This window comes from Lolium rigidum, chromosome 4, assembly GCF_022539505.1.
Source record: "Lolium rigidum isolate FL_2022 chromosome 4, APGP_CSIRO_Lrig_0.1, whole genome shotgun sequence".
NCBI lineage: Eukaryota > Viridiplantae > Streptophyta > Magnoliopsida > Poales > Poaceae > Lolium > Lolium rigidum.
Window position 1 is genome coordinate 146,773,656 of NC_061511.1, and position 11,498 is coordinate 146,785,153.

General features: G+C 46.0%; 1 protein-coding gene across 2 annotated transcripts; it reads right to left on the minus strand.

Annotated features, from left to right (window-relative positions):
- Positions 1–4,097: 4,097 nt before the first annotated feature.
- Positions 4,098–7,324, minus strand: LOC124708544 (TATA-box-binding protein 2-like). 2 transcript variants are annotated; one of them, XM_047240224.1, is made up of 9 exons: positions 7,069–7,324; positions 6,218–6,305; positions 5,866–5,937; positions 5,324–5,374; positions 5,193–5,237; positions 5,012–5,104; positions 4,782–4,883; positions 4,632–4,708; positions 4,098–4,456 (listed from the first exon to the last, which is right to left on the minus strand). In XM_047240224.1, the coding sequence occupies exons 1-8, from the start codon at positions 7,146–7,148 to the stop codon at positions 4,634–4,636; spliced, it is 606 nt and encodes a 201-aa protein (XP_047096180.1). In that variant the 5' UTR covers positions 7,149–7,324; the 3' UTR covers positions 4,098–4,456; positions 4,632–4,633. The 2 variants fall into 2 exon arrangements, with proteins under 2 accessions (XP_047096180.1, XP_047096181.1); XM_047240225.1 differs by lacking the exon at positions 5,866–5,937.
- Between the last annotated feature and the right edge of the window lie 4,174 nt (positions 7,325–11,498).

Genomic DNA, 11,498 nt, shown 5'->3' on the forward strand with positions numbered 1-11,498 from the left:
GACGAAGAAGTACGCGAAGGAGAGGATGCCAGAGGGGGGCTGTGGGCCCCCTCCCCACAAGGCGGCGCGGCTAGGCCTGGGCCCGCGCCGGCCTATGGGGGGGGCCATGGCGGCCCTCCTCGGCTCCTCCTTCTGGCTGTCTCCGTCTTCTGGAAAAATAAGATTTTCCGTGTAATTTTCGTCAATTGCTGATCTTCCGAAATATTGCCTTCTGACGGTGCTTTTTCCAGCAGAATCCTGACTCCGGTGCGCGATTCTCCAATAATCATGAAACATGAAAAATAGATGAAATAACATAAGTATCATCTCTAAATATGAAATATATCAATGAATAACAGTAAATTATGATATAAAATAGTGATGCAAAATGGACATATCAGCATGTATAAGTTCAAAGCTGGTACAAGGAGAGCACATACACGTTGCAGAAGCAATCGCGTACCAACTATTGCACTTATGCGTGGCCTACATGTCAATGAAGATCACACTTCGCAACGAACACAGACAGAAGACGTTGATATGCCACTACCAAACGCTTCGTAAAGAAACTACTGATCTAGCATGAACTAACAGCCTCCAAATTTAAGCAAACTAGCCAGATCTAAGCAAAACAAGCCTAGGAAAATAGATCTAAGCTAGGGTTCTATGTTACTCACGTGGATCTGACAATCCGAGGAGGCGGAAGAAGTCGACATGCCGGCGAAGAAGAGGAGGATGACTTGCTACGGAGGGGCTACACCAGGCGGAGAAGATGCATTCGCTTACCTGCTTGTTGGCCATGAGCAGATGCCCTGGACGGAAACCTCAAAAGGGGGAAATGGTGGCGGGGGATTTTCCGGTGAGGCGCGGCGGTGTAAATAGGGGCGAAGTTTCGGTGGGAAGTGAGCGAATTTCAACCTCGGGCTTTCCCCGTACGCGCCCGAGCTCCCGCCATCTCTCGCTCGCCCGAGCTCGGCGCAAATTTCCCCTTGCGAGAGCGAGAAGAGATTGGCTTGCCAAGAACTCCCGAATTGAGTGTGCCTCCTCATACATGCTCAACGGTGCTTTAATAATCACGCGAAGCAGAGAAGCGAAAAAACGTGCGGATCCAACCCGGAACCGGGAAACCACTTTGCGAGCAATCAAACATGCCCTATATGTCGTGACTAGCGACACTTCAAGATAGATTTACAGGGAGCACAGATACATTTAGGAGAGCATCTCCGCTCGCCTGCCTTATTCGGCAAAGTTGTTTTGTTGGCCGTATACGAGACATTGATAGGCCGATTTTTATGGGACAATGTTTTCCTGCTGGCCTCCCAAAGCAAATTCAAAATTCGATGAAATAAAAATAACAAGACAAATTTCAATGAAATTTGATGAAAGTCTTCATACTTAGGTGGAATTTAAACTAAACTGACTTAAAAGTAATAACACTAGTGTACTGACCTTCGGCCGTGCGTTGATATGCCTGCCTCACCGTCCGGCCTTCTTCCTCTTTGACATATGAATCCCCGCCCACCGCTCTGCCCTTACATCGTGTAGCTGCTGCCGGTGCACAATCGTCATCTCGGCCTCCGCATTCAAGGCGAGCCACGCTTCCTTGCGGGTAACTGCCTCGGCCTGGCGCTGAGTGTTGAGCTCAAGCAGCCTCTCCCGCTCGGCCACCATGAGGAGGCAGCATGCCTCCATCCCGCCCCCCGCTCGTGCGAGATCTGCATCGCATGTGTTTTATAAAGTCGGAAGATTCTTTAGTGGGAGGCGACATACTCATCGATAGCGAGACATGTGTGGTGACTTCGTCAATCTGAAGACCCTCCAGATCAGTTTCTTGGACTCAGTCTCTTAGGTGTGTCATAGAGGTAGGGTATGCATGCGTGCGTTCACAGGAGCGAGTGTATGGCATCTTTTCGATTTCCTAAGCCTAGACCAATTTACCTGCTTTCCGGAACAACTAACTATCGCTTGAACTTGCTTTGATGATATTACTATTTTCGAAACCCGGCTCCTTTTTCTTATCAGTTTCTCCTTCCCTATGTGGAAAACCTTGATCTTTTTAGCTTTTGCTTGTGGGTGTCTAAAATAGAAACTTCATGTCTTTTTCAGCTCTACTCCCGAACATGTTAAAAAAAAAGACCGATCTTGATGTCGGCATTGGTTTTTTCAACGAAAAACAAGAACATTCTTTTAAGAACTTCCATTACAAAATGCTAGTTGCCTTGTAACGCATACACTGGAGCTAGCGAATATTACTTTCTTATTATAGATGTATAAGGGGAGTACGGGCTATAAACCTTCGAGGCAGTTCAATATACTTTTGGTTGGCAAAATGGATAAGGAAGGCAAGCATAGACTATTTGAAAACGATCAAAGGCAGACCTCTCTCCGTTTTATTTTTCTTCCGTTCCCTAACCTACCCGCCGGTCAATCTGTTCTCCTCTCTTGTTCAAGAGAAATCAACCACATCGCTTACTCTTGCTGGCCCATTCGGGTCACTCCGGTACGCCCTAAAGGGCATGCCTCTTGCTTCTCAATTCATTACCCCTACTCACTTTACTTTAGCAGGCTAGATGTCGAGAGAGACTAAGTTGGCACCCAAACACTTGACCTTAAATGCATTTTACATATTGTTTTAGCAGATTCTTTCAATTTATTTCTCTGTTGGACGTACATAACCTAATTCTATTTTTCGTACTGGTTCCCTTCCTTTCATGACAAGCAAGCAAAAGGCAGGGCAGGCAAAGATGCCAAACTTGTGTGAACTGCCCTTCCTTTTCTCCCGAAGGACAACACACACAACTTGAAGAAAAAGTTGTGAAGCTGATGCTGTGAATTGCATATGCAATGCATTTCTGTCATGTGTCGACAAAAAGAAGTGAAGCCTTTTGTTTTAGAATTTAGATGAAAAAAGAAGTTCCCTGATCAGTGGAGCCCGGGCGGTGCACTGCGCCACCAGTTCCTGATCTCTTCGCCATCTCTACTAGAAAGAGGAGAACGGTGCAAAAGGAGATCCACCAGTAAAATTGGATCAGGTCTCTTGCGCGCATTGCGACCATGGCGCAGTTGCAGCAGTTCATTGCGCTTTGGACAATCATGCAGGGGGTGGTACTGCAGCCACACCCGGACTTGATTCGCTGGAGATGGACGGAATCAGGCGTTTACACGACGGCTTCTGCTTACCGCTACCAGTTCACGGGATCTTGCGCTCCTTTCCGCTCGGCCAAGTTCTGGAAGGGCCATGCCGAGGCCAAGTGCAGATTCTTTGCGTGGCTAGCTCTACATGGCAAGGTGCTCACGGCCGATAATCTAGCGCTTCGAGGTTGGCCACATGACCCGATCTGCAAGTTGTGCCATATCCACCAAGAGACGGTGCAACACCTCACCCTTGACTGTCATTTCTCGACCACCGCGAGGGAATAAATCTTCGCTTGGAATGGGACCTTCGGCCCACAGCCTCCAGGCGGGAGGTCGCTTAACGACTGGTGCGATGAGACGATCTCCCACCTCCCAAAGGAAAAGAAGCGAGAGGCGAGCGATGCGATCATCTACTCCATGTGGGGAGTGTGGAAGGAGAGGAATAGGCGGGTGTTTCAAAACACCGCATTGCAACCGACGGCCGTGACGGCTCTTGTCAAGGAGGACATTGCCCAGAGGGCGTACGCGCACACCCAGGATCCCGGGGACGGGAGTTCTGCCTAGTGCTTTTGGTTTCCTTTTTGGTCCTTTGTTTTTCGGTCCGCATGCGGATCTTTTGTAATTAAAACTCCTTTCTATCTAATCGGATGACTGCCCGTTCCTCAAAAAAAAAAAGTTAAGCTGATGATGCTGTTCGTTGCTGTCATGCATTTTGTTGAGCATGTGTGACTTTTCTAGCTTTCTGGCTCTACCTGGTTTTATAACTTCTCCATTGTTTTCACTGCTGATTATGGTTGAAAAGGGACACATCATGGTGCTGATGCCACATTACACAATTCTTCAACAGATGTTAATGCCCATTTTTTAGAGGGCTGGGACACCAACGTAGGTTAAGAAAAATGGTTGCAACCAAAGAAGCGACAAAACAACAACAAAAAATAGGTAACACAAATTTCATTTTCCTAGTTGACCCATTAGTTTTGCCTGACATTGGTAGAAGTCCTTTTAACAAGATGTAACACGTCAAGTACATATACACTAGGTTGCCTTTTCATCATCAGAAGCATTCAGAAAAGACACTAAGATCCAGGAGCAAAATGTTCTTGGTCTCGTTAGATTCCCACAGAGCATTGCGGGTGATACCAACTGTCCATGAACGATACTATAATAGACCTAACATGTTCAACTATGATCCATAACAAAAAGACTCCGAGCCGACTACGACAACAGGTACTCCAAATCTGATGGACTTAGGCTCCACCAGAATCCAGGTTATATGTACACTTGGAGGTTGGACCAGGCCGCAAGCAACATCTCCAATTCTGCTTACTTCCAAAGTCACCTGCCAAGACGAAAATCTGTACTATTAATTCCTGAACAAATACCACAGGCACTTGAGCAGCAAAAAAGGACAAATCCACCTTTAAGTATCCAACTTGTCAATGGAAAAAAGATATTTCCTATTCTATTCCCAGCATAACATTGTCCATTAAAACATACAGTCATAGGAATTATACCATCATTGCTGCACTTTTCGGAACTCTGAGACGACAGGATATATGTTCTCGAAGGCAGTATAGGTATCTTCTCGAAACTAGAAAGGGAATAGGTTAGGTTTATCAAAATTATTGAGTAATAGAGAAAACCGACAGAAAACAAGTACCGACCTTTGCTCCAGTCAGAACAATCTTGCCCGAAACAAAAATTAGCAGGACAATTTTCGGCTGCCTCATCCGATAGATCAGACCAGGAAATAGCTCTGGCTCATACTGTTGAGCAACCATATAAAATATCAGTTCCAAAACAAGGAAATGGATGAGTTCCAAAACAGATAGAAAATAACGTACGTGATAAAATAGTGTGAACAAGAAGCACAGAATTCAGTTTTGTAACTTACACTTGCGAAGGCGCCGTGAGAATATGCGAGTCCCTCAAGCCTTATGGGGAATTTGACATCACAAGACGCAACGATATTCTGTATCGTGAACTCCTGAGATTACAGTCAACAAATATTCAGCAAACATCAATTTATTAAGGCATGAACACATGCACGATTTACAAAAGTATTGGATAGGTACCTTGAATTTTGCAGGAAAGTTAAGCTTCTGGATTATACGAGCATACTGAAAACAGGAACGCATTTACAGTTTCAGAAACCTCGAAGCAAGTACCTCTTATATGTATAAGAGGAAAGAAAGCTAGACAGTACCTTTCTAGCTGCAAGTTTAGATTGCTCTTCACTTTTTGCTCCTGTGCAAACCTGATAATGCAGCACCGAAAATACTTTGCGTCAGTGTGTAATTAGGAGGAACTAAGACAGTACGTAACTGATACAACTATGAAACCCCTTTTACCGAAGTGTTGACAAAGACCCCTGAATCAGAACACGTTTGTAGGTTTCCATCAAAGTGAATGGGATACCCAAGAAATTTTAGTTGAATTCAAGTATCAATCTAATCCCAACCATTCCCAACAAAACTTTGCTTTATTTCCAACAACTGAAGATGATAATTAGAGGGTACGTTTTTACTAATTAAAAAGATTTAATTCTGACATATACTATTGAAAAGATGTGGCAGAACATATAATCGTTTCGTGTCCATGGGGAATTGGCAATAAATTTCAACATACAAATAATTACCATATAAATAGCTACCCATGTACGTACAATCACCAGCTCCAGAGACATTTAGTATTCAAACAACAGAAGTAACTTATATTGCATCAGATGTACAAGAGGTTAAGCTTTACCATTTTTCCTGATGCAAATATCAATGCGGTAGTTTTTGGTTCTCTTATACGCATGATGACTGCAGCAAAACGCTGTTTAAAATAGACAGTTAGCAAAAGAAAGCATAAAGTATATGCTGCTGAAAAAAGTTGCATGAGTCAGAAAAGCATGAGACGCTGTTTAATCTATTTAGTGACAACTGTTCTCTAATTTATCAGTCCACAAGCATGAATTCGGCAGAGCATTTAGTTTATCGGCTCCACGAAAAAACACATGCACAAAGTTACCAACTCTTATACCAGGTCATTCACAAAGTAGGAGACACAAAGAGAAACAAAGGTCACGAAGAATGTGTTAGGATAATGATTTCACCTTGGGGTTATACTCTGCATTGCGTGCCTGAAGAGCTATTGCTTTCAGGTCCAATTCACAGCCCAAGTTGACCGTGGACACGATATTCCTGTCATCAGAGCAAACACCACCAGAAAGCAGAACCCATCAAGAACGTCAGCAGTAAAAAAACACATTAAGGAACTCAATTTGCTCCCGAAACCCAGTATATCAGAAACAAAATAAAACCAATAGCGAATTTGAACACTCTGCATTGACCAAGTTTGCGCATAGGTGATAACCTAGCGTGCTAGCCGGATCGTGGAGCAAGTAAGCGCAAATTTAAATCAGAACCTCGTTTTAAAACTGATACCGAGCATAACAAATTGCGCATGCTTTTTTCTTCTTCCAAATTCAAGTACGTGTATCTTAGCATTGTAGGTTCCATTCATGCATTCCAGAGCATTTAACTCACGCTGAGGCATGAATCTCAACTCAATCTAGAAGTACTTTTAGTCAGCGCAATTAACCCAAGCATCATGAACAACCCCTAAACCAGATCCAATTGGGATAACGCACTGGGAAGAAGATCGATCCCAACTCGGCTACAGCTGATGCATTCTTTTAATAGAATGTATCTTAGATTCTTAGTACTCCACGGAGAGTAGTAACTAGTTCTCATCAGCGTAACTGGAGCAGGCATCATGAAGTCATGGACCTTCTTCCCCGCTAGTGCGATGGCAAACCCCCGGAGTCGAATCGAACTGAGCTCATCGCTCATCGTTCGTCCACGCCCAACCTGTACGGTCAAAGAAGCGCGCGCCGCCAAGAAAATCCCCCCGGCGAGAGGATCTTTCAGCAGGGATGGGAGGGGGGCAGCATCCAGGACTTACTGGAGCGTGGGGACGATGCCGGAGGGGTGCTGGGACAGATCCACCGGCTGGCTTCCCTCCAGCGCCGCCTCCGCCGCCATCGATCCCCCCGCCACAGCCTAGATCAGCGGCCCCTGCAGGGTCCCGATGGGAGGGCTCCGATTCGGGCGCGGCTGGGAATCCGCGGGAAGAATTCGAAATCCTTGGGCTTTTATAGAGAAGAGATCGGGGGAGAGGGATCGGAGGCGTTTGTCTAGGGTTTGGTGGGCGAGGTAGGCTGGTTGGTGCGGAGACGGAGAGCAGGCGGTAGTTGCGGGAAGTAGATATTTATAGCCAGAGGGAGGGTGACCGGCTGTGGCAAGTGTATCCGGGTTGTACACGTTCCCAGATCGAGTCGGCGCCTAGACTGTTTTTTCAGAGCACATCATAAGCGCGACGAGCATCATCCCTTAATACAACCTTCACCGTCTCCATCAACAACACCATCACCATATTCACATCACTTGCCTTCCTTATTACCTCACATTTGTGTAGTCCGAAACCCCGAGTAATTTTCTGGTGTTATTTTTGAATGCTATTAATCGATACCATGTTTTTTGTTGGTGAGTTATATTTTTAGATCGTGCTATATTTCTCATGCCTCTCAATGGGTTTTATCCAAAAATTCAGTTCCGTTTTTCAATAATTCGAGTAATACTAAGAAATAAGCACCGAAATAATATCAACTTTCTAATTAACCAACAATTCGGTTAGCCAAAAGTTTAGTTCTGTGTTCGGTTTTTAACCAATCTAACTGAACATGACACACTGGTAGGGAAACATAGTAGGGAATGTGTTATCACCAGATTTTAATCGGATCAAGAGATGGGCCGTGATCGAGATGGGCTTAGAGGACTTGCGTATAAAGTGTGTCTCTGAAGCGGCTTTGTACGAGAGTTTGGGCTAGATTGCCCGTGTATCTGTATATTATGGTAGATTAGAATTAAGAGATAGAGTTTAGCTCGTACACGGTTAGGTCTATTCCCGAATTAGAAAGTCCACGGACTATAAATATGTACCTAGGGTTATTGAGAAAGGAGGACGACCACGTTCACAACAAACACAATCTAGGCGCATCGCCACCCCTTGTTTCGAGGGTTTCTTCCGGGTAAGCATCATGCTGCCTAGATCGCATCTTGCGATCTAGGCAGTATCGATTTATTCGTTATCTGGTGTTGCTCGTACTGAAGCCTTGTTGATGGCGAGTAACACCCTTATCGTGGATGTTTTGGGGCTTGCATTGATGCTTTTCTGAATATGCTTGCTTAGTTGTGCCGCCCCTCGATATCCAGCTGTATTTACATCTATTTTAGGTGTAAGGGCAGCATCTTGCCTGTTCTTTATTTAGTAGATCCAATCTGTTATAGTTGTTCCTTGTTCTTCAAGGATTAGTTTGATATCCGCATGGTTAGGCCTTGCAAACGGGTTGAACGATCCGGTAGTGCGTGAGGCGTGGTTTGCTAGTCCTAGAAGGGATTGTTCCGGGAATTGACTTCATGTTGGTTTTTAGGCCTCTTTTAGGACTAGTTTTCTATCATCTTTCGTATCTGCTAGGCTCAACTACGTGTAGGATGTTCCGGTTATGCGGTGAAAACCCTAAACTGTCGTAGATTGTTTTAACTTTGTTTTGATCAAGCAGGATCCCCATGTCATCGCAAATCCAACGTGAACCATGGGGCAATCGGCTCTTTGAGCCGATTCACAGGGCAACCTGAGAGCCGATCGGGCTCGTATTTAATGTTTATGTGTCTACCATGCAGGAAGCTAATCGAAGCAATCCAACACCTTCCTGACCAGGTATAGGTCAGGTGGCACGCCCTTGCGACCGTCAGGACGTGTGCCAGAGCATTGCGGGCCATTGCCCGAGGGACCAGGGCCCACCGGCGATCCCGGGAGCCTCCCGGCTCTCCGTGTTGCTCGTCACTCGCTCGCCGGTGGGTTTTGGCGAGGCAACACATTCGGCACGCCCGGTGGGACACTCTACACCAACCACGTCAACATCTGCAGCTACGATGTCGGACGAACCGATCAAGTATGAAGATCGCGCTGCGGAGCACAAGAAGAAATATGATGAACTTAAGGCTCTCTTCGAAGCCGATCTCATCGGCTCTTTCGAAAGGACCCGTGCACATGGCATTAGGTTCAAAGGATTCACACCCGAAGGCGTGCTCGATGGAGTAGATCTATCTCTCCCTTCGGAGGAGCGCACCAGAGCTCTGCGCCAAGAAGTTAATTATATGGTGGCTCATTCTCTACACCGCCATTCTGAGAGCCTGGTGAACACTTTGGAGCGGATTGCAGTTCACGTGGTTCAGGAAATCATGAAGCATCAGTACTCCCCGTCAGGACCTGTCCTAGGAACTCACCAGGGAGAAGTGCCGTTCCACACCAGACCACAACTGCCATTCACGCTTGCAGCTCCAGAGCCACAAGGTTCACCGGCATACGTCGTCTACAAGGTTGGAGGTGATCCTGGCGATTACCAATTCCTGTATGAGCCGCCCAAAGAGATCCCACATGGATACGTGTGCACATACGTGCCGGACTGCAATAACTGGGCGTGCACGAACCGGATTACAGCAGGAGCAATTGTTGGAGCAGGAGGGAGTTCTGGAGCAGACGCTGATAAGCAGGCGTGGCTAGCTAAATATGCCACCGGAACGAGTCATGAAAGCTCAACCCCTGCAGCTCATACCGTGGATCAAATTAGTACAATTTTGAGAGACCAGTTCGGTATCCTGCCAAAAAGGAGAACAATCGGCTATTCCAAGCCGTATCCCAACGAATATGACCTGATCCCGCTGCCACCCAAGTACCGGCTCCCTGAGTTTTTGATACGTCCAATTTGCATCACTATTTTATATCATAATTTGCTGTTATTCATTGATATATTTCATATTTGGAAATGATACTTATGTTATTTCATCTATTTTGCATGTTTCATGATTATTTGGGGATCGCGCACCGGAGCCAGGATTCTGCTGGAAAAAGCACCGTCGAATGCAATATTTCGGAAGATCAACAGTTGACGGAAATTATACGAAAAATCCTATTTTTCCAGATGACGAAGGGAGCCAGAAGGGGGAGCCGAGGGGACCCGAGGTGGGCCCACCTCATAGGCCGGCGCGGCCCAAGGCCTGGCCGCGCCGCCCTGTGAGGAGGGGGCCCACAGCCCTCTCTCGCCTCCTTTTCTTCGCGTACGTCTTCGTCCCGAAGACCTAAGCTCCAGAGGGTACATCGCGAAGAGCCACAGCCGCCTCTGCGGGGCGGAGAACACCAGAGAGAAAAGAGCTCTCCGGCGGGCAGGAATCCGCCGGGGAAATTCCCTCCCGAAGGGGAAAATCGACGCCATCGTCACCGTCATCGAGCTGGACATCATCTCCATCACCATCGTCATCATCTCCATCATCATCACCGCCATCTCCACCGCTACACCTCGTCACCGCTGTAACAATTCGGGTTGGATCTTGATTGTTTGATAGGGGAAACTCTCCCGGTGTTGATTTCTACTTGTTATTGATGCTATTGAGTGAAACCATTGAACCAAGGTTTATGTTCAGATTGTTATTCATCATCATATCACCTCTGATCATGTTCCATATGATGTCTCGTGAGTAGTTCGTTTAGTTCTTGGGGACATGGGTGAAGTCTAAATGTTAGTAGTGAATTATGGTTGAGTAATATTCAATGTTATGATATTTAAGTTGTGGTGTTATTCTTCTAGTGGTGTCGTGTGAACGTCGACTACACGACACTTCACCTTTATGGGCCTAGGGGAATGCATCTTGTACTCGTTTGCCAATTGCGGGGTTGCCGGAGTGACGAAACCCGAGCCCCCGTTGGTATATCGATGCGGGAGGGATAGCGAGGATCTCGAGTTTAAGGCTCGTGGTTAGATTTATCTTAATTACTTTCTTGTAGTTGCGGATGCTTGCAAGGGGTATAATCACAAGTATGTATTAGTCCTAGGAAGGGCGGTACATTAGCATAGGTTCACCCACACAACACTTATCAAAACAATGAAGATTAATTAGCCGTATGTAGCGAAAGCACTAGACTAAAATCCCGTGTGTACTCGAGAACGTTTGGTCATTATAAGTAAACAAACCGGCTTGTCCTTTGTGCTAAAAAGGATTGGGCCACTCGCTGCAATTATTTCTCTCGCACTTTATTTACTTGTACTTTATTCATTTGTTACATCAAAACCCCCTGAATACTTGTCTGTGAGCATTTACAGTGAATCCTTCATCGAAACTGCTTGTCAACACCTTCTGCTCCTCGTTGGGATCGACATTCTTACTTATCGAAGATACTACGATACACCCCCTATACTTGTGGGTCATCAAGACTATTTTCACGGCGCCGTTGCCGGGGAGTGAAGCGCTATTGGTAAGTCTAATTGGTAAGGGAAA

Coding starts and splice junctions, on each gene's coding strand:
- LOC124708544 (XM_047240224.1), bottom strand. CDS start 7,148: ATGGCGGCGGAGGCGGCGCTGGAGGGAAGCCAGCCGGTGGATCTGTCC. Junction 6,306..7,068: donor GGCATCGTCCCCACGCTCCA/GTAAGTCCTGGA, acceptor CTCTGATGACAG/GAATATCGTGTCCACGGTCA. Junction 5,238..5,323: donor CTAAACTTGCAGCTAGAAAG/GTACTGTCTAGC, acceptor TCCTGTTTTCAG/TATGCTCGTATAATCCAGAA.